This window comes from Calonectris borealis, chromosome 24, assembly GCF_964195595.1.
Source record: "Calonectris borealis chromosome 24, bCalBor7.hap1.2, whole genome shotgun sequence".
Lineage (NCBI taxonomy): Eukaryota > Metazoa > Chordata > Aves > Procellariiformes > Procellariidae > Calonectris > Calonectris borealis.
The window spans coordinates 8,106,023-8,127,711 of NC_134335.1; the positions used below are offsets into that span (position 1 = coordinate 8,106,023).

General features: G+C 61.2%; 1 protein-coding gene across 1 annotated transcript; it reads left to right on the forward strand.

Annotated features, from left to right (window-relative positions):
- Positions 1 to 6,204: 6,204 nt before the first annotated feature.
- ROBO3 (roundabout guidance receptor 3) lies at positions 6,205 to 21,192 on the forward strand. Its single transcript, XM_075172713.1, is given in 27 exon segments — positions 6,205 to 6,352; positions 9,400 to 9,726; positions 11,096 to 11,253; positions 11,352 to 11,472; positions 11,554 to 11,692; positions 12,505 to 12,632; positions 12,717 to 12,841; positions 13,878 to 14,049; positions 14,152 to 14,363; positions 15,640 to 15,721; positions 15,806 to 15,974; positions 16,062 to 16,241; positions 16,962 to 17,076; positions 17,159 to 17,378; positions 17,457 to 17,569; positions 17,677 to 17,866; positions 17,869 to 17,939; positions 17,941 to 18,166; positions 18,249 to 18,375; positions 18,456 to 18,559; positions 18,640 to 18,849; positions 18,941 to 19,094; positions 19,166 to 19,333; positions 20,446 to 20,552; positions 20,630 to 20,707; positions 20,787 to 20,894; positions 20,978 to 21,192. Coding segments are annotated over 27 exon segments (4,167 nt in total).
- The last annotated feature ends 497 nt before the right edge of the window (positions 21,193 to 21,689 follow it).

Below are 21,689 nucleotides of genomic sequence, written 5' to 3' on the forward strand. Positions count from 1 at the left end.
CCCCTAAAGCACCTCAGCATCATCCCCTAAAGCATCTCAGCATCATCCCCTAAAGCACCTCAGCATCATCCCCTGAAGCATCTCAGCATCATCCCCTAAAGCACCTCAGCATCATCCCCTAAAGCATCTTGGCATCATCCCCTAAAGCATCTCGGCATCATCCCCTAAAGCACCTCAACATCATCCCCTAAAGCATCTCGGCATCATCCCCTAAAGCACCTCAGCATCATCCCCTAAGGCATCTCGGCATCATCCCCTAAAGCACCTCAGCATCATCCCCTAAAGCATCTCGGCATCATCCCCTAAAGCATCTCGGCATCATCCCCTAAAGCATCTTGACATCATCCCCTAAAGCACCTCAGCATCATCCCCTAAAGCATCTCGGCATCATCCCCTAAAGCACCTCAGCATCATCCCCTAAAGCACCTCGGCATCATCCCCTAAAGCATCTCGGCATCATCCCCTAAAGCATCTCGGCATCATCCCCTAAAGCATCCCACCGTCACTCTCTGAAGTATCCCAGTACGCTCATTTAAAACATCCCAGTGTCCTCCCCTAAAGCGTCTCACTATCATCCCCTAATACATCCTGGCATCCCTCCGTGCATCCCAGCATCATCCCCTAAAGCATTCTGGCATAACTACCCTAAAGCATCCCAGCATCATCCCCTAAGGTATCACAGTGACATCCCTGAAAGCATCCCAGTTTGCTCCCCTACAGCATCCCACCATCATCCCCTAAAGCATCCCAGTACGCTCCCTGAAAACATCCCAGCATCATTCCTTAGGGCATGCCAGCATCATCCCCTACAGCATCCCTGCATCGTTCCCTAAAGCATCCCAGAGTCATCCTGTAAAGCATCCCAGTATGCTCCCCCAAAACATCCACCATCACCCCCTACAGCATCCCAGTGCACTCCCCTAAAATGTCCCAGCATTTTACCTTAGGGCATCCTGGCATCATCCCCTAAAACATCTTAGTATCATCCCCTATAGCATACCAGTGTCATCTCCTAAAGCATCCCACTATCATCCCCTAAAGCATCCCAGTGTCATCTTGTAAAGCACCCCAGTATGCTCCCCAAAAACATCCCACCATTGCCCCCTAAAGCATCCCAGCACCATCCCTTAAAGCATCCCAGTATGCTTCCAAAAACATCCACCATCGTCCCCTAAAGCATCCCAGCATCATCCCCTACAGCGTCCCACCATCATTCCCTAAAGCATCCCAGCACCATCCCTTAAAGCATCCCAGCACCATCCCCTAAAACATCCCAGCATCATCCTCAAAATCATCCCAGTATCATCCCCTAAAGCATCCCAGTGTCATCCCCTAAATCACCCCAGTATCATCCCCTAAATCATCCCAGTGTCATTCCCGTACGCTCCCCTAAAACATCCCAGTATCATTCCTTAAAGCATCCCAGCACCATCCTCTAAAGCTTTCCAGTCTCACCCCTAAAGCACCCCAGTATCATCCCCTAAAGCATCCCAGCATCATCCCCTACAGTGTCCCACCATCATTCCCTAAAGCATCCCAGCACCATCCCTTAAAGCATCCCAGCATCATCCTCAAAATCATCCCAGTATCATCCCCTAAAGCATCCCAGTGTCATTCCCGTACGCTCCCCAAAACATCTCAGCATCTTTCCTTAAAGCATCCCACCATTATCCCCTAAAGGATCCCAGTGTCACGCCTAAAGCATCCCAGCATCATCCTATAGAGCATCCCACCATTAGCCCCTAAAGCATCCCAGTATCATTCCTTAAAGCATCCCAGCACCATCCTCTAAATCTTTCCACTGTCACCCCCTAAAGTATCCCACCATTATCCCCTAAAGCATCCCAGTGTTATCCCCTACAGCATCCCACTATGCTCCCAAAAACATCCCAGCACCATCCCCTAACACATCTCATTATCATCCCCTATAGCATAGCAGTGACATGTCCTAAAGCATCCCAATAAGCTCCCCTAAAGCATCCCAGTGTCATCCCATATAGCATCCCAGTATGCTCCCCAAAAACATCCCACCATTGTCCCTTAAAGCATCCCAGCACCATCCCTTAAAGCATCCCAGTATCATCCCCTAAATCATCCCAGTATCATCCCCTAAATCACCCCAGTATCATCCCCTAAATCATCCCTGTGTCATTCCCGTACGCTCCCCTAAAACATCTCAGCATCTTTCCTTAAAGCATCCCAGCATCATCCCCTAGAGCATCCCAGTGTGCTCCCCTAAAGCATCCCAGTATCATTCCTTAAAGCATCCCAGCACCATCCTCTAAATCTTTCCACTGTCACCCCCTAAAGTATCCCACCATTACCCCCTAAAGCATCCCAGTGTTATCCCCTACAGCATCCCACTATGCTCCCAAAAATATCCCAGCACCATCCCCTAACACATCTCAGTATCATCCCCTATAGCATAGCAGTGACATGTCCTAAAGCATCCCAATAAGCTCCCCTAAAGCATCCCAGTGTCATCCCATATAGCATCCCAGTATGCTCCCCAAAAACATCCCCCCATTGTCCCTTAAAGCATCCCAGCACCATCCCTTAAAGCATCCCAGTATCATCCCTTAAATCATCCCAGTATCATCCCCTAAAGCATCCCAGTGTCATCCCCTAAATCACCCCAGTATCATCCCCTAAATCATCCCAGTGTCATTCCCGTACGCTCCCCTAAAACATCTCAGCATCTTTCCTTAAAGCATCCCAGCATCATCCCCTAGAGCATCCCAGTGTGCTCCCCTAAAACATCCCAGTATCATTCCTTAAAGCATCCCAGCACCATCCTCTAAAGCTTTCCAGTCTCACCCCTAAAGCATCCCAGTGTCATCCCCTAAAGCATCCCAGCATCATCCCCTACAGCGTCCCACCATCATTCCCTAAAGCATCCCAGTGCCATCCCCTAAAGCATCCCAGTGTCATCCCCTACAGCATCCCAGTATCACCTCCTACAGCATCCCCGTATGCTCCCCCAAACCATCCCAGCACCATCCCTTAAAGCATCCCAGTATCATCCCCTAAACCATTCAAGCATCGTCCCCTCCAGCACCCCAGCACTGCTCCTCTCCCGACTGCCTCCCCCCTTCCCCCCCCTCCCCATGTGCCGTGCCACAACCTCTATAAATATTCAAAAAGCCGCATTTTCCGGCAAAACGCCCGGCTCGGGGTGGGGGGCTCCCGGGGGGTATGTTAATAACGGGGCTGCCAGGGATTTACCCCCCCCCCCGGCATCGGCGCGGGGACGGCCAGCCGCTCGTTTGCCCATACAAATATCTTCTCGCTCGTCATTACTGCAAGCTCCTTCGTGCCTCAGTTTCCCCACCCCGATGCTGCCCGGCGATGCCGTGAAGGGTTGGGAAAAATAAAGAGGAATAAGGAGGCAGTGAAAATAAGGAAGAATAATGAGGATAACGAAGTACGGGGGAAGCCAAAAAATTTCAGGGGGTGATTTTGGGCCGCGGCAGCGAGAGGTTTGGGCAAAGCCTGCGCAAACAGCTGCTAATCGCCGAATAAAAGGACAATTAAACGCCCCGGCAGCGATAATAAATCTGCTAACAAGGAGGCGATGCCCCTGCGCTCGCTGTTTGCCCAGCTGATTAACGGGGATGAATCTGGGGGGGGGGCGGATTATCCGTCGGGATGAAGCAGCTCCTTTGTCTCCTTTACCCATCCCAAGCCGTCTCGGAGGAGGTATCAGCGACGGATGCGCCCGTGCCAGCCCTGGGAGCCCATCACCGCAGCCTCAGGCCTCATAGCGGAATTAATACAGAGGTGCTTTAATCCCTGGGGCTCCCAAAAAACTCCAGGATTCCCATTAAAAACTCTCCTCTCTTCAAAACACTCCGGAAAAAGAGGCCCAAAAGCTCTCTGGGGATTAACATCCCTTTCCATCCCTAATTCCCAGGTCGGAGATGTCCCATCCCCACAGCTCAGCTTTCCAGGGACACCCAAAAGCAGGAGCGGGGGGGTGGAAATACCACAGCGTTTAATATTCCAGCATCACCTTCAATTCCCATCCCAGATTTATACGGATAATAGCTGGATAAACCTGTTATTCTACGGATAATTTATTTCTGCTTCTTTTTTTTTTTTTTTTTTTTTTTTTTTTGATCCTACCGGGAAATCCCTGGGCTGCCGCATCCCCAGCAGGAGAAACGGAAAAGCTTTGTGATCCTATTAAATTAATATTTATTTACTTTCTCCGTGCCTGGCTGCGAGAGCGATGGATGAATAATGCATCGTCCCCAGGACACCGGGACAGGAGCTTTGCCGTCGCTGGCAGCGCAGGGATCTGCCAGATTCGGTGGGATACGGAGAGCCCGGAGGATGCTGCCGAGGTCGAGCAGCCCCAGATGTGCGCAGGGGTCCAGATGTGCACCCGTCTGTGGCCCCAGCACGGGGGGGGGGGGTAATGCGAGCGCTCCAGATGTGCGCCTCCAGATGTGCGCAACTGCAGACCACCCGGCTCTCCAGATGTGCTTAGGCATCCCTGTGCCTTCAGGTGTGTGCCCAGCTGTGACAGGACCCCTCCAGCTGTGACCTGAGCCCTCCAGATGTTTGCTGGAAGGTGCAGGTATCCCCCAGACCACCCAACCCTCCCAGATGTGAACATCCCGGAGGCCCTTGGTGCCCCAGATGTGCACAAAAAAGCCACCCTTCCCCGGCTGTGTCCCCAGAGCCCTCCAGATGTGACCCCCATTTGGGGCACGTCCGCACCCCCTCCAGATGTGCAACGGCGTGCGGGCCCGTCTCACCATCCAGATGTGAGGTCCCATCTCCTGCTCACCTTGCCCATCGCACCCCAGATGTGCACGCAGATGTCATCCCCCCCCGGTCCTCCCCCATCGCCCCTTCCCCTCCCCACCCCACGCCCATCCAACCCCCCAGGGGCTCCCCACATCCCCGACCCCCCGTTTCCCCCCCCCCCCATCATCACCCCCACCTTTGCCCTATTCCAAGGAGATCTTTAGTGCCACTGTAATGAACCCCCCCATAACGAACCCCCCCATAATGAAACCCCCCTGTAATGGGGGGCTCACTGGAGGAGGTGCATTGCTTCACACATCAGCCCCAGCGCATTAATTAAGCGGCTAATTGCTAATTATAAATTCAGGAAGCATCGTGCAACCAGGCAGACGTTCCCACTTGTCCCCCCCCCCCCCAAATTCAAGGCCACTGGGGGTCCAGCACCCCCAAAAGTGGTACCCACCTCTGCCAGCGCACCCCAATGTTGGGGTATCTGGGTGTAAGGCTGCGCCCCCCGTGTTTTCCCCATAGAATGGGAGAGTGAAGCTGCCTTTTGGGGTTCACTGAGGGGGGGGGTGCCAGGGTGGGATTTTGGCTGGGTGGGGCCGGGCAGCGCAGCACCCTCTCTTCCTCCCCTTCCTCCTCCTCCTCCCTCCAACCCAAGACACCCCCCTTTTTCCTCTGCCCCCCCCACAGGTCACCCCAATCCCCCTCCGTCCGCTACCATGGAGCCCCCACCCTATATGGGAGCCCTCCCTTCCCCCCCCATCCCCCTTCCAAAAAGGCGGGGGGGGGGCAGGGACACCCCCATCTCCCCCCCCGCCCCGCGCTGGCCGCGCCCCCGCTCCCCCTCGGACCCGGGGGGCGGTGCCGCGGGCTGAGCCGAGCCGAGCTGAGCCGAGCCGGGCTGAGCCGAGCTCAGCAGGGCTCAGCCGTGCCGGGTCGGACCGTGCAAAGCCGAGCCGGGTCGTGCAGAGCCGAGCTCAGCTGAGCCGAGCCGAGCTCAGCCGTGCCGTGCTGCGCTGGGTCGGACGGTGCTGAGCTCAGTCGGGTCGTGCAGAGCCGAGCCGAGCCAAGCCGAGCTCAGCCGTGCCGAGCCGCGCTGGATCGGACGGTGCTGAACTGAGCCGCGTTGTGCAGAGCCGAGCCGAGCCAAGCCGAGTTCAGCCGTGCCGAGCCGCGCTGGATCGGACGGTGCTGAGCTGAGCCGCGTTGTGCAGAGCCGAGCCGAGCCGCGCTGGGTCGGACCGTGCTGAGCCGAGCCGAGCCGAGCCAAGCCGAGCTCAGCCGTGCCGAGCCGTGCTGTGTCGGACCGTGCTGAGCTCAGCCGCGTTGTGCGGAGCCGAGCCGAGCCGCGCTGGGGTCGGACCGTGCTGAGCCGAGCCTAGCCAAGCCGAGCCTAGCCAAGCCGAGCCTAGCTAAGCCGAGCCTAGCCGCCCCGCCGTCAGGATGCTGCGGTACCTGCTGAAGACGCTGCTGCAGATGAACCTGTTCGCCGACTCGCTGGGGGCCGAGGGCTCCAACTCTTCCCAGCTCCTGCTCGGCATCAACCGCACCATCGCCGCGCTCCACCTCCCCGGCTTCGCCCCCGGCAACGGTACGTGGCCCCGGGGCCCCGGGTCCTGCTGTCCCCATGTCCCGCTGTCCCGGGGTCCCCGGGTTCTGGTCCAGCGGTGAGGCTGGAAATAGCCCGCAGCCCCCCAGCCCCAGCCGGGACCCCACCGGGACCGGCCCCGGGTCCCCAAACCGGCCCCGTGTCCCCACTCTGGGAGCTGCCCCGTGTCCCCAAACTGGGACCAACCACCCGGTGTGTCCAAACCGGCCCCGTGTCCCTACTCCGGAACCGGCTCCGTGTCTCCGGACCAACCGCTGGACCACGAACCGGGAACGATGCCGTGTCCCCAGATAGTCCCCGTGACCCCAAACCGGGACCAGCCCAGTGTCCCCAAATCGGGAGCAACCCTGTGTCCCCAAATCAATGCATAGACCTCAAACCAGGTCCGACCCGGTGTCCCCAAACCAGCCCCATGTCCCCAAATCTCGAACAGGGAGTGACTCCCTGTTCCCAAACCGCCTCCGTGTCCCCACACCGACCCCGAGACCATGAACTGGGACTGACCCGGTGTCCCCAGATTGTCCCTGGACCAACCCCTAGACCCCAAACCAGGAGCAACCCCATGACTCCAAACCAGTCCTGTGTCCCCAAGCCGAACCCCAGACCCTGAACTGGAATCAACCCCCGTGTCCCCAAACCAGCCCCATGTCCCACACCGACCCCAGACCCTGAGCCAGGAGGGACCACATGTCCCCAAACCATCTCTGTGTTCCCTATCCACCTCCATATCCCCAAACCAGCCCCATGTCCCCAAACTGACCCCATGTCCCCAAACCATCTCTGTGTCCCCTAACCATCTCCATGTCCCCAAACCAGCCCCGTGTCCCCAAACCACCTCCATGTCCCCAAACCAACCCTGTGTCCCCAAACCAGCCCCGTGTCCCGGAGCTGGGATGGAGCCAGGGGCAGAGGGGGGCAGCCAGGATTGGCTGTGGGTACCGGGGGGATGAGGGAGGGGGTGTCCACCTGAATTTTAAGCCCTTTTTGAGTTTTTTTCCGCTCTTTTTTAGTCTGAACTTTCCCCTCCGTTTGGTTCTGGGTAGCTCATTGGGGGGGGCCAAACCCCCGCGGGACCCCCCGCCCTGGCACAGCCAGCCGGGCGCAGGAGGGGGCCTGGCCTGACCCTCCGCTCATCCCAATTAGCCACCGGGCCCAGCTGCGGCCCCCTCGGCCCCCGCTGCGCCCACCCCACCCCACTGCCACCCCACGGGGTACCTGGTACCCCGCAGCATCCCTCCCCGTCCCCATGGCAGCCGCATCCCATCCCCATGGCAACCCATCCCACCTGCCCAGGGTGCCCCAAACTGCAGCCCCCCCCCCGCGACGCTCTGGAGCTGGGGCAGGAGCGTGTGTGCACACATGTGCATGCGTGCAAATGCAGGGACACGCGTGTGGTGGGCGTGCATGTAAATGTGTGGAGCTGCGTGCATGCGTGTGCATGCGTGTGCATGCGTGTGCATGCGTGGATACGCAGGGATGGGGGTAACCGCCCCACTGGAATGCGTGTGTGGATGTGCATGGATGTGCACACCCGTGTGTGTGTGCAAATGTGTGTGCAAATGCATGTCTGTGCGTGCATGCATGCCGCTGCATAAATACACGTGTGTGCACACACCTGCATGTGTGTGTAAGTGCGTGCATGCACACCCTTGCGTGAATGCACACATGCGTGCATGCATCTTGCGTGCATGCACCTGCATGTGTGTGTAAGTGCGTGCATGCACACCCCTGCATGAATGCACGCGTGCATGCATGCATCTGCAAGTGCATGTTTGTAAGTGCACACACGTGTGCAAACGCGTGCCTGGTGCATGCATGCGTGCCTGTGCATGGCCACATGCATTTTCATGCATACACACACACGTGCGTGCAAGCTGCATGCGTGTGCATGCACATGCATGTCTGGGCGTGCATTCGCGTGCGCGTGTGCGCGCAGTCGGTCTCCGGGACAGCAGTGACACTCAGTGACCACAGCCTGAACTGCAGCGCCAGCCGTGGGTGGCACTGGGGACACGGGTGGACCATGCCATCCGGACCCAGCCAGTTAGACCCCAGCATGAATGAGCATTAATTATCCCAGCATTAATGAGCATTCATTAATTCCCATTTTCCTGGAACAGCCCCACAGACCCAATATGGGGGGATTTTAACTTAAAATTAAGCATTTTCTGCAACCTGGAGTTACCAGCTCCGCTACAGAAAATCATCACTTGCAGCTGATGGAAAAAATCCCCTTTTTGGGGCAATTTAGGCCCAAACCCATTTCCCCAGGGATGCCCTGCTGCAAACTGGGAGGAAAATGGGTGTTACTGGGAGTGGAGCTGCTTTGTTCTCCTGTCCTCATCCCCTTGTGTGCCCGAGGTCCGACACCCTCCTGGTCCTGCTCCCACCCCACCAGCACCCATCCTGGGTTGGTGGGGGGCATATGCTGGGCTGAGACCTGGCCATACTTCATCTCACTTCCTGGTCATCTCACCTCCTGGGTGGGGGGGGCATACACCGGGCTGAGACCTGACCACACTTCATCTCACTTCCTGGTCATCTCACCTCCGGGTGGGGGGGGCATACACCGGGCTGAGACCTGACCACACTTCATCTCACCTCCTGGTCATCTCACCTCCTGGGTGGGGGGGGCATACACCGGGCTGAGACCTGACCACACTTCATCTCACCTCCTGGTCATCTGACCTGCTGGGTGGGGGTCATACACAGGGCTGAGACCTGACCACACTTCATCTCACCTCCTGGTCATCTGACCTGCTGGCTGGGGGGGGCATACAACGAGCTGAGACCTGACCACACTTCATCTCACCTCCTGGTCATCTGACCTGCTGGATGGGGGTCATACACAGGGCTGAGACCTGACCACACTTCATCTCACCTCCTGCTCACCAAGCAAAGCAGGTGATGGTGCCAGGAAAGCACCGTGCACGGCGACGGAGGATGCTCAACCCCCCCAAAGCCCCCTCCCCACCTCCCTATGGGGGGTGTGGTTGGGACCACCCCCCCCCCCCTTATTTTTTACGCAGGGTCCCACCCTCAGCTGGAGGACACGGCCCCCCGTATCGTGGAGCACCCCACGGATCTCCTGGTCTCCAAGGGGGAACCGGCCACCTTGAGCTGCAAAGTCGAAGGTCGCCCGTCCCCGGCGGTGGAGTGGTACAAAGATGGGGAGCGGGTGGAGACGGACCGGGAGGACCCCCGCTCCCACCGCACCCTCCTGCCAGGGGGGTCCCTCTTCTTCCTCCGCATCCTCCACGGCCGGCGGGGGAAGCCCGACGAGGGGGTCTACGTCTGCGTGGCCAGGAATTACCTGGGGGAGGCCACCAGCAGGAACGCTTCCCTGGAGGTGGCCGGTGAGTCCCCTGGGAGGGGGACGGTGGGGAGATGGGGGGGTGGGGGGAGATTTGGGGGGGGTGGGGGATTTTGGGGGGGGGTGGGGGGTCTGGTGTCACCGGTGAGAAGAGGTGAAAAGAAGAAATGGAAAGAAGTGAAAATAGTTGAAAAGAAGCGAAAATAAGAGCAGATAAATGAAAATAAATGAAAAGAAGTGAAAATAAATGAAAAGAAGTGAAAATAAATGAAAAGAAGTGAAAATAAGAGCAGATAAATGAAAATAAATGAAAAGAAGTGAAAATAAATGAAAAGAAGTAAAAATAAATGAAAAGAAGTGAAAATGAGAGAAAATAAAAGAAAAGAGAAAAGAAATGAACGTAAGTGAAAATCAATGAACATAAGTGCAAATAATTGGAAATAATTTAAAATAAGTGGAATTAAATGAAAAGTAGTGAAAAGAAGTGAAATAAGTGAAAATAAGTGAAAATGCAATGAAAATAAGCAAAAATAAATGCAAATAAGTAAAAATAAATGCCAATGAGTGAAACTAAATGAAAATAAGGGAAAATAAGGGAAAATAAGTAAAAAAACCTGAAAATAAATGCAAATAAGCTAAAGTGTATGAAAATAAGTTAAAATAATTGAAAATAATTGAAAATAAGTGAAAATAAATGAAAATAAGTGAAAATCTTTGGAAATAAATGAAAAGAAATGAAAAGGCATGAAAAGAAATGAAAATAATTGAAAAAAAAACCCTGAAAATAACTGAAAATAATTTAAAATAAATGAACATAAGTTAAAATAATTGAAAGTAAGCGAAAATAAGTGAAAATAAATGAAAATAAGTGCAAATAATTGGAAATAAATGAAAAAAGGGAAAATAAGTAAAAAGAAGTGAGAAGAAATGAAGTGAAAAGAAATGAAAATAAAAATAATTGAAAACAAATTAAAACCAGCGAAAAGAAGTTAAAATAATTGAGAATAAATTAAAATGAATGAGAATAAGGAAAAATAAGTGAAAAGAAAGGAAAATAAATGAAAACAATGTCCCTGGTGCCACCCCCGACCTCCCACCGGTGGCTCGGGGGCTCCCGCTGAGCCGAGGCTCAGGGTTAGACCCGGGCCCGGGGCGACGCTGGACTTAAATCCAGACCAGGCTTAGCCCCGGGCGTGAGCTTAACTCAATCACCGGGGATTATTTGGGGGGGGCAGGGCTAGATCGGGGGTCGGATCCAGGTCCTGCCGACACCAACCACAACATCCCTGAGCTTCGTTATCTCCATGCTGGGAACGGGGCGGGGGCGGGGGGGGGGGTGTGTGTCCCCAGCACCAGGGGTGCAGGGATGGGGAAACTGAGGCAGGGCTGATGTCATCCCCCTTCCCCCCCAGTGCTGCGGGACGATTTCCGGCAGCCCCCCGGGGACGTGGTGGTGGCGGCGGGCGAACCGGCCGTCCTGGAGTGCGTCCCCCCCCGCGGCCACCCCGAACCCAGCGTCTCCTGGAAGAAGAACGGCGCCCGGCTCGACGACAAGGACGAGCGCCTGACGGTGAGGGATACGGGGTGGGGGGCGGGGGGATCCCCAAAACCAGGGTTGGGGGGGGGTCTGAGCCCCCCCACCCTGCTTGAGCTGGGCTGCCCCGGCAGATCCGCGGTGGGAAGCTGATGCTGGCCAGCGCCCGCAAGAGCGACGCCGGCGTCTACGTCTGCGTGGCCACCAACGTGGTGGGGGAGAGGGACAGCGAGCCGGCCGAGCTGGTGGTCTTCGGTGCGTGGGGACGGGGATGGCATTTTGGGGGTGTTGGGGGGGGTGGGTGCCATCGCGGCGGGACTGACGGCCGCCCCGCAGAGCGCCCGGCGTTCGGCAGGAGGCCCCTCAACCAAGCGGTGCTGGTGGAGGGGACGGCGGAGTTTCCTTGCGAGGTGGTGGGGGACCCCCGGCCGGCGGCTCGCTGGCGCAAGGAGGAGGGCGAGATGCCGCCGGGAAGGTGAGCGGTGGGTGAGGGGCTGGCGCGGTGGGTGCCAGGGCCAGGGTGGGTGTCTGAGGTGCAGCCAGGTGGCATCGCTGCATGCTGGCCTGGCATGCCCGTCGCATCCCGCACCCCCGTCGCAGCCCGCACCCCTATCACATCCTGCATCCCTATCATATCCCACATCTGCGTTGCATCCCGCATCCCCATTGCATCCTGCACCCTCATTGCATGCAGCATCCTTATTGCATCCCGCTTCCCCGTCACATCCCCCATCCTCACGGCATCCTGCATCTCCATTGCTTCTTGCATCCTGATTGCATCCCACATCCCCATCGCATCCTGCATCCTCATTGCATCCGGCGTGTCCATCACACCCCATATCCTCATCGCATCCTACGTCTCTATTGCATCCCCCATCCCCATTGCATCCCCATCACATCCCGCATCCCCATCACATCCCGCATCCCCATCACATCGCATATCCTGATTGCATCCTGCATCCCCATCGCATCCCACATCGCAATCTCACCCCACAACCCCATCGCATCTCGCATCCCCATCACATCCCATATCCCCGTCGCATCCCGCATCCCCATCGCATCCCGCATCCCCATTGCATCCCGTGTCCCCATCGCATCCCATGTCCCCATCGCATCCCACATCCCCATCGCATCCCGCATCCCCATTGCATCCCATGTCCCCATCGCATCCCATGTCCCCATCGCATCCCACATCCCCATCGCATCCCACATCCCGGCGGCACCCCGCACCCTCGTGGCGCCCCGGCACCCTGCCGGCACCGCGGCCTCGCGGGGTTCCCCCCCCAGGTGGGAGGTGCTGCCCGACAACACCCTGCGGATCAGCCGGCTGCGGGCGGAGGACGAGGGCACCTACACCTGCGTGGCCGACAACAGCGTGGGCCGGTCGGAGGCGTCGGGCACCCTCACGGTGCACGGTAAGGGGGGGGGTCCCGAGGGAGCACCCAGGGGTGCTGGCAAAGCGCCGAGGCGAGCCCTTTTCTCTCCCGGCGCTGCGGCAGTTCCCCCCCAGCTCGTCACTGCGCCCCGCAACCAGACTGTCACCCCCGGCCAGAGCGCGACCTTCCAGTGCCAGAGCAAGGGCAACCCACCGCCCGCCGTGTTTTGGCAGAAGGAGGGGAGCCAGGTCTGTCCCCGTCCCTGTCCCCCCATCCCCGTCCCTGTCCCTGTGCACATTCCCATCCCTGGCCCCATCCCTGGCCCCATCCCTGGCCCCATCCCTGGCCCTGGTCCCATCTCTGTCCCCACCCCTGTCCCCATCTCTGTCCCTATTCCCATCCCCATCCCTGTTCCTGTCCCTGTCCCCATCCCAGTCCCCATCCCTGTTGCCATCCCTGTCCTTGTCCCCATCCCTGTCCCCATCCCTGTCCCTGTCCCATCCTGTCCCTATTCCCATCCCCATCCCCATCCCTGTCCCCATCCTTGCCCCTGTCCCCATCCCTGTCCCTGTCCCCATCCCTGTCCCCATCCCTGTCCCTGTCCCCATCCCTGTTGCCATCCCTGTCCCTGTCCCCATCCCTGTCCCTGTCCCCCCATCCCTGTCCCCGTCCCTGTGCCCATTCCCATCCCTGTCCCCATCCCTGGCCCTGTCCCCATCTCTGTCCCCATCCTTGTCCCCATCCCCATCTCTGTCCCTGTCCCCATCCTTGCCCCTGTCCCCATCCCTGTCCCCGTCCCCGTCCCTGTGCCCATTCCCATCCCTGTCCCCATCCCTGGCCCTGTCCCCATCTCTGTCCCCATCCTTGTCCCCATCCCCATCTCTGTCCCTGTTGCCATCCCTGTCACTGTCCCCATCTCTGTCCCTATTCCCATCCCCATCCCTGTTCCTGTCCCTGTCCCCATCCCTGTCCCCATCCCTGGCCCTATCCCCATCCCCGTTCCCATCCCTGTCCCCATACCTGTTGCCATCCCGGTCCCTGTCCCCATTGCTGTCCCCATTGCTGTCCCCATCCCTGTCCCCATCCCAGTCCCTGTCCCTGTTGCCATCCCGGTCCCTGTCCCCGTCCCTGTCCCCATCCCTGTCCCTGTCCCTCTCCCCATCCCTATTCCCATCCCTGTTCCTGTTCCTGTCCCCGTCCCCGTGCCCATCCCTGTCCCATCCGTGTCCCCACCCCACCCCACCCCACATGCAGCCCTCTGCACCCCTCCCTTCCCCCCCCCAGACCCTGCTGGTCCCCGGCCAGCCCCCGCACCCCACCGGCCGCTTTTCGGTGAGTCCCGGCGGCGCCATCACCATCGCCGACGTGCAGCCCACCGACGCCGGTTACTACCTGTGCCAGGCCATCAGCGTGGCCGGCAGCGTCCTGGCCAAGGCGCGGTTGGAGGTGGAAGAGGGTAAGTCCTGCGCCGGCAGAGAACGGGCGCATTCGGTGCAGGAGTGGGCACCCATCCCGGCACCCAGGGAATTCTCGGTTTTTCCCCACCTCTTCACCGTAGCGCCGGCTGAACGCCGACCGCCGGTGATCCGCCGGGGTCCCGCTAACCGGACGGTGCTGCCGGTGGGGGCCACGGCGCGGTTGCCGTGCCGGGTGGGGGGCGGTGACCCCCCGGCCAGCGTGGGGTGGCTGAAGGATGGGAGCACCCTGGTGGGTGCCCAGCCCCGCGCCAGCCTGCTGGAGAACGGCACCCTGCAGATCACTGGCCTCCGGGTGAGCCGGCCCGGAGCGGGGGCTCAGGGCACCCACCCCCGGGGGCACCCAATGGGTGGCACTGCAGGGATGGGAGGGGTCCGTGGGGTGGTGGGTGCGATGGGTGGTGTTTGCAAAGGGTGGTGGGTACTTGGGGTGGTGGGCACTTGGGGTGGTGGGCACAAAGTGCGGCGGGTGCGAGGGATGGTGGGTGCAAAGGGTGGTGGGTGCCCAGGGTGGTGGGTGCTCAGGTGGGTGCATGCAAGGGGTGGTGGGTGCTCAGGTGGGTGCATGCAAGGGGTGGTGGGTGCTCAGGTGAGTGCGTGCAAGGGGTGGTGGGTGCTCAGGTGGGTGCGTGCAAGGGGTGGTGGGTGCTCAGGTGGGTGCATGCAAGGGGTGGTGGGTGCTCAGGTGGGTGCGTGCAAAGGGTGGTGGGTGCCCAGGGTGGTGGATGCTCAGGTGGGTGCGTGCAAGGGGTGGTGGGAGCTTGGGGTGGTGGGAGCTCGGGGTAGTGGGAGCTCAGGGTGGTGGGTGTAAAGGGTGGTGGGCACTTGGGGTGGTGGGCACAAAGTGCGGCGGGTGCAAGGGATGGTGGGTGCAAAGGGTGGTGGGTGCCCAGGGTGGTGGGTGCTCAGGTGGGTGCATGCAAGGGGTGGTGGGAGCTTGGGGTGGTGGGAGCTTGGGGTGGTGGGAGCTCGGGGTGGTGGGAGCTCGGGGTAGTGGGAGCTCAGGGTGGTGGGTGTAAAGGGTGGTGGGTATAAAGGGTGGTGGGTGCTCAGGGTGGTGGGTGCTCAAGGCAGTGTTTGCAAAGGGTGGTGGGCACTTGGGGTGGTGGGCACAAAGTGCGGCGGGTGCGAGGGATGGTGGGTGCAAAGGGTGGTGGGTGCCCAGGGTGGTGGGTGCTCAGGTGGGTGCATGCAAGGGGTGGTGGATGCTCAGGTGGGTGCGTGCAAGGGGTGGTGGGAGCTTGGGGTGGTGGGAGCTCAGGCTGGTGGGTGCGAGGGGTGGTGGGTGCGATGGGTGGTGTTTGCAGAGGGTGGTGGGTACTTGGGGTGGTGGGCACAAAGTGCGGTGAGTGCAAGGGATGGGTGGTCAGGGTGGTGCCCAGGGTGGTGGGAGCGCAGGGTGGTGGGTACTTGGGGTGGTGGGCACAAAGTGCGGTGGGCGCAAGGGGTGGTGGGTGCTCAGGGTGATGGGTGCAAAGGGGATGGGTGCTCAGGGCGGTGGGTGCTCAGGGTGGTGGGTGCCGAGGTGACGGGTGCTCAGGGTGATGGGGCAGGAGCTCTTCCCCTCGCAGGTGACGGACTCTGGGCACTACGAGTGTGTGGCCACCAGCTTGGTGGGCGAGGCACGCTGGGGTGGCTCCCTGGAGGTGCAAGGTGGGTCACAGGGACATCACTGCACCAGGGACACTTTGGCACCGGGGACAAAGCCACCCCAGATCTCCATGCATCTCCCCACAGATGATGGATCCAGCCTCTCCCCGCTGTCCCCCAAGCCCGGCGTCCTCCCTGGGCCACCCTCCACCCCCGTGGTCACCAATGTCACCAAAAGTAGCATCACCCTGAGCTGGAAAGGGAACGAGGACAGCGGTGCCACCGATGTCACCTCCTACATTGTGGAGGCTTTCAGGTATCACACAAGCGTCCTCTCTGGATGCAGGGGTGACATGGTAGCCCAGTGCCACCCCGCAATGGGTTACCCCTGTCCCCCCGGCAGCCAGGCGGCGGGTGGCCCATGGCAGACGGTGGCGGCCAACGTGGAGGGTGAGACCCACACGGTGAGCGGCCTCGTCCCCGACACCGTCTACCTCTTCTTGGTGCGGGCGGTCAATGCCTATGGGCTCAGCGACCCCAGCGGCGTCTCGGAGCCCGTACGCACTCAAGGTGAGACCCGACGGTGACACCGGTGGAGGTGTCCATGGACCCAGCACCCTTGGGTCCATCTCCGCTTGGTGATGCTGATGGAGGTGTCCATGCACCCACCACCTTTGGGTGCATCTTCACTTGGTGACACCAATGGAGGTGCCCATGCACTCACCACCCTTGGGTGCATCCCCACTTGGTGACACCAATGGAGGTGCCCATGCACCCACCACCCTTGGGTGCATCCTTAGTTGGTGACACCAGTGGAGGTGCCCATGCACCCACCACCCTTGGGTGCATCCCCACTTGGTGACACCAATGGAGGTGCCCATGCACCCACCACCCTTGGGTGCATCTTCACTTGGTGACACCAATGGAGGTTCCCATGCACCCACCACCCTTGGGTGCATCCCCGCTTGGTGACACCAATGGAGGTGCCCATGCACCCACCACCCTTGGGTGCATCCCCACTTGGTGACACCAATGGAGGTGCCCATGCACCCACCACCCTTGGGTGCATCCTTAGTTGGTGACACCAAGGGAGGTGCCCATGCACCTACCACCCTTGGGTGCATCTCTGCTTGGAGATGCTGATGGAGGTGCCCATGCACCCACCACCTTTGGGTGCATCTTCACTTGGTAACACCAATGGAGGTTCCCATGGACCCACCACCCTTGGGTGCATCCCCGCTTGGTGCCACCAGTGGAGTTGCCCAAGGACCCACCACCCTCTCATGTTTTCGGCAGACGCCAGCCCCACGCAGCAAGGGCTGGACCCTGAGCAGGTACAGCGGGAGCTGGCGCAAGTGGCCGTGCACCTGCAGGAGCCTGTGGTGCTGCCGCCGGGTGCCGTCCGCCTCTCCTGGACCGTGAGTGCCGCACCGCGCCGCCGGTACAGTCCTCCCGGTGCCGAGCATCCCCCTCCATCCCACCCTCCCCTTGGGTCCCCAGGTGGAGCGGCAAGCACCCTTCCTTCAGGGCTACCGGGTGCTGTACCGGCGGCGCGGCGGGCGCTGGGAGGAGGCGCGGGCGGTGCAGGCGCCGGGGGAGCGGGGGGCCCTGCTCACCGAGCTGCGCCGGGGCCAGGACTACGAGGTCAAGGTCCGACCCTACTTCCATCACCTCCACGGCCCTGACAGCGCTGTGCGAGCCCTGCGCACCCCCGAGGCGGGTGAGTGCGGGGTTGGGGGCATGGCGGTGGTCCCCCGGCAACCCCCTGGAGGTGACACTCCACATGTCCCCCTGGTAGCCCCCAGCGCCCCGCCGCGAGCCGTCAGTGTGGCAGGTAACGGCACCAGTGTCCGCATCTCGTGGCAGCCACCACCGCTGGCTGAGCAGAACGGTGTCATCCGTGATTACCGGGTAAGGGCGGGCAGCGGCAGGGACGTGGCGGGTCCCCTCTGTCCCCCACGACACCGTGTCATGGTGTCACCATGGACGTCCCCATCCTGTGTCCCCCCCCCCTCCAGATCTGGTGCTTGGGCAACGAGAGCCGCTTCCACATCAACCAGAGCGTGGAGGGAACGGTGCTGGCGACGGTGCTGCGGGGACTGGTCCCCGGCGTTCCTTACCGTGCCGAAGTTGCCGCTGCCACCGGCGCCGGCGTGGGCACCCGCAGTGCCCCCGTCCCCATCCGCATCGGTGAGTACCTCGTTGCTGCTGCTGCACCCATGGGTGGGGCGGGGGGAGGGTGGCAGGGGTCACCCTGGTGCTGGGGACGGCTCCTCGGCACCCCCGCCGGTGTGTCCTCCCCTTTCCCCATGTCACTTCCAGCCCCCCCGGCCGAGCGGGATGCGGGGCCGGCGGGAGGCAGCAGCGTGGCCGAGCGTTTGGCCGAGGTGGCCAGGCAGCCAGCCTTCATCGCCGGCGTCGGCGGCGCTTGCTGGGTCATCCTCGCCGCCTTCGCCGCTTGGCTCTACGGCCGCCGTCGGAGGAAGAAGGAGCTGAGCCACTTTGCCGGTATGGGGGGGTGCTACCACTGGGATACCCCCACCCTGGCACCCATCACCCCACCAGCTACCCACCAACTCTCTCTTTACAGCATCCTTCGCCTATACGCCCACCGGTAAGCCTATAGGTGCCGCGGGGTCCCGGCGCGGCCCCTCGCTGCCCTCACCCCCACCTCTTTCCGCAGTCGCCTTCCCGGCTCCGTTGCGCGGCAGCCCCAGGTAACCCCCCGGTATCCCTCCCCCCTCCCCGGGACCCCCAGTGCCGACAGCCGGCATCCCTTCACCCCGTCTCCTTGCAGGGCAGCCGCCGGCGGTGGTTACCCGTGGCTGGCGGACGCGTGGCGCGGCGGCGGCACGGCCGGTGCCGCCGGTTGCTTGGGGACCACCGAGAGATACTACAACGGTGAGGGGTCATCATGGGGATGGGTGGCTTGGATTGGGGGGGTCATGGTCAGCCCTGATGGTGCCGGCCCCCCTCCACAGACGCTGGCATCACCCGTTACATCGCCCAGACAGAGCAATTTGGGGCAGGGGCGGGCGAGGGGCCGGTTTACAGCACCATCGAGGTGGGCGGTGAGGAGCTCCGCACCTTCCCCCGTCCCTTCTCGCAGCACGGGACCCCCTACCCTGGGGGGGGTCCCCAGCCGATGGATGCCCTGGCCCCTCAGGTGCCCCGTGGCCGGGCCGAGCACGGTAGGGCAGTGGGACGGGTGGGGGGGACACACGGGTGCCGGTGGTGCGGTCCCCTCCCCACAGGCCCCCCCGGCATCCTTCCTCACCGCAGGGGCCAAAGGGAAGAAGCTGGGGCAAGCGGTGAAACCGCCGGCAGTGAGCTGGATGGAGCTGCTGCCCCCGCCGCCCTCGGCCAGCGAGCTCAGCCAGTGCGCCCAGGAGGAGGAGGAGGAAGAGGAGGATGAAGAGGAAGAGGCAGCTGGAGGGTGAGCGTGAGGGGCTGGGGGGATTGGGGCACGCTGGCCTCAGTATCCACCCGGTGGCCCCCTCGCTGCAGGTTGGGGACGGAGGAGTGGTACCCCAGTGAGGATGTCCCCTGTGCCACCGCCGCATCCTCACCCGCCGCCTCCTCCGGCTGCCGGTCCACCGCCACGCTGATGCCATCGCCCCGCGCCACCGAGGACATCCCTCGCCTCCGCGACTTCGATAGTCCCCACCTGCCCCGGTAGGAGATGGGCCTCGCTTGGTCTGGCTGTGCCATCGGGGTCTGGAAGGCCCATCAGGGTCCGGATGTCCCACTGGGGTCTGGATGTCCCATTGGGGTCTGGATGTCCCACCATGGTCCGGGTGTCCCATCGCAATCCAGCCATGTTGTCACCATCCGGTCCTGCTGTGCCATCATGGTCTGGCTGTGACATTGGGGTCCAGATGTCTCATAGGGGTCCGGATGTCCCATTGGGGTCCGGATGTCCCATTGGGGTCTGGATGTCCCACTATGGTCCAGATGTCCCATCACAATCCAGCCATGTTGTCACCATCAGGCCCTGCCGTGCCATCATGGTCTGGCCATGCCATCAGGGTCCGGATGTCCCATTGGGGTCTGGATGTCCCACCATGGTCCAGATGTCCCATCACATCCAGCCATGTTGTCACCACCAGGCCCTGCCGTGCCATCATGGTCTGGCCATGCCATCAGGGTCCGGATGTCCCATTGGGGTCTGGATGTCCCATTGGGGTCTGGATGTCCCACTATGGTCCGGGTGTCCCATCACGATCCATCCATGTTGCCACCATCCACCTCTGCTGTCTGGTCATGCTCTGGCCATGCCGCCATGATCCATCCATGACGCTGTGGGCTGGCCGTGGCGCGACAATCCAGCTGTGCCGTCGCGATATGGCTGCGCCATCACGAGCTGGCTGGGCCATTGCCATCCAGCTGTGCTGTCATGGCCCGGCTCTGCCACGATCCAGCGGTGCCATCGCAATCCAGCTGTGCCGTCGCAATCCTAGCGTGCCACTGCAATGCAGCTGTCGCATCAGGGGCCAGCTGTGCCGTTGCAATCCAGCGGTGCGGTTGCAATCCAGCTGAGCAGTTGTTATCCAGCTGTGCCATTGCGAGCCAACCGCAACCCTGCCGTGCAGCTGTGATCCAGCTGCGGCCCTGCCATCCAGCTGTGGTGCTTCAGCCCACCCATGCCATTGCCATCCAGCTGTGCCACCACCACATGGCTTCCCCCCTGCTCCCGCTGGCGGGGTCCTGCCAGCACCGTGGCAGCCACCAAGCCCCCCACCCCACTCCCCCCACCCCGGCTTCACCCCACACCCCCTCTTTGCCAGGAGACCCCCCCACGGTGCCGGCACCCCCCCGCAGGCACCCAGCCGCCCTCCAAGTCCGGATGCCAGCGAGGGTCACCCGCCCCGAGCCCGCCGCCCCCCCGGCACAGGTGAGTCCTGGGAGGCCATTTTGGGTGGGTGGGGGGCTCATCGGCTGCGGGGGGACTGACGCTGCCATCACCCCCAGGGAAAACCCACGGGGACACCCCGAAAAGTCGCCCGAAGCCCAAATGCAGCCGCTACCACCGGGAAAAGCAGCCGGGAGGTGAGCGGGGGGGAAAAATGGGGGGGGGTCTGGGGGAGGTTGGGGGGGGTCTCAGCCCTCTCCTCCCTCTCTGCCGCAGACCTGCCACCGCCGCCGCTGCCACCGCCGGGCGAGACCCCCGGCCCCTCGCCGGAGCGGGAGCCGAGCGGGGCTGAGCACAAGGTCACCCATCGCCCACCCCGCGGCGGTAAGCCAGAGCCACCGACCGCGTCTCAAAGAGGTTGGAGGGGGTGTCACCGCCGAACCCCAACCTTGTCCCCTCCCTTGCAGACGAGGTCGTCCCCTACGGCAAACCCTCCTGCCTGGCCCGGGGTCAGGCGTCCGGCAGCTGCTCCACGACGGGCAGCGTCTCGTCCCGCGGCTCCACCGGCTCCCGCGGCCACGGCTCGGGGCGCAGCCGGACGCCGGGGGACCGCGGCGAAGGGACCGGTCATCGCCGCCACCCGGGTTCCCCGTTTCCCTGCCCATCGCAGGAGAAGCGATGAAGCGGAGGGCGAGCCGGTGGCAGGGTTGGGGACATGGGGATGCAGACATGGGGGGGGAGGGGGGGGATTCTATTTAATTTCTGAGTGGCACCGTGTAATTAGGGTTGCACAGAGCCAGCAGCCGGTGGGCGGCAAGCACGAGGGGGGGGACGAGGATGTGAGGGGGGGGACAAGGACAGTCAGGATGGACAAGGAGGCTTGGGAGGGACGAGGATGCTCGGGAGGGATGAGGATGCTTGGGGAGGGACAAGGAGGATGCTCAGGGAGGAAGGAGGATGCTCAGGAGGGGATGAGGACCCTGGGGACGAGGACAGTTGGGAGGGATGAGGATGCTGGAGAGGGACAAGGATGCTCAGGAGGGATGAGGACCCTGGGGACAAGGACAACTGGGAGGGACGAGGATGCTTGAGGAAGGAGGAGGATGCTTGGGGAGGCCAAGGACAGTCGCTAGGGATGAGGACGCTGGGGAGGGACAAGGATGCTCAAGAGGGATGAGG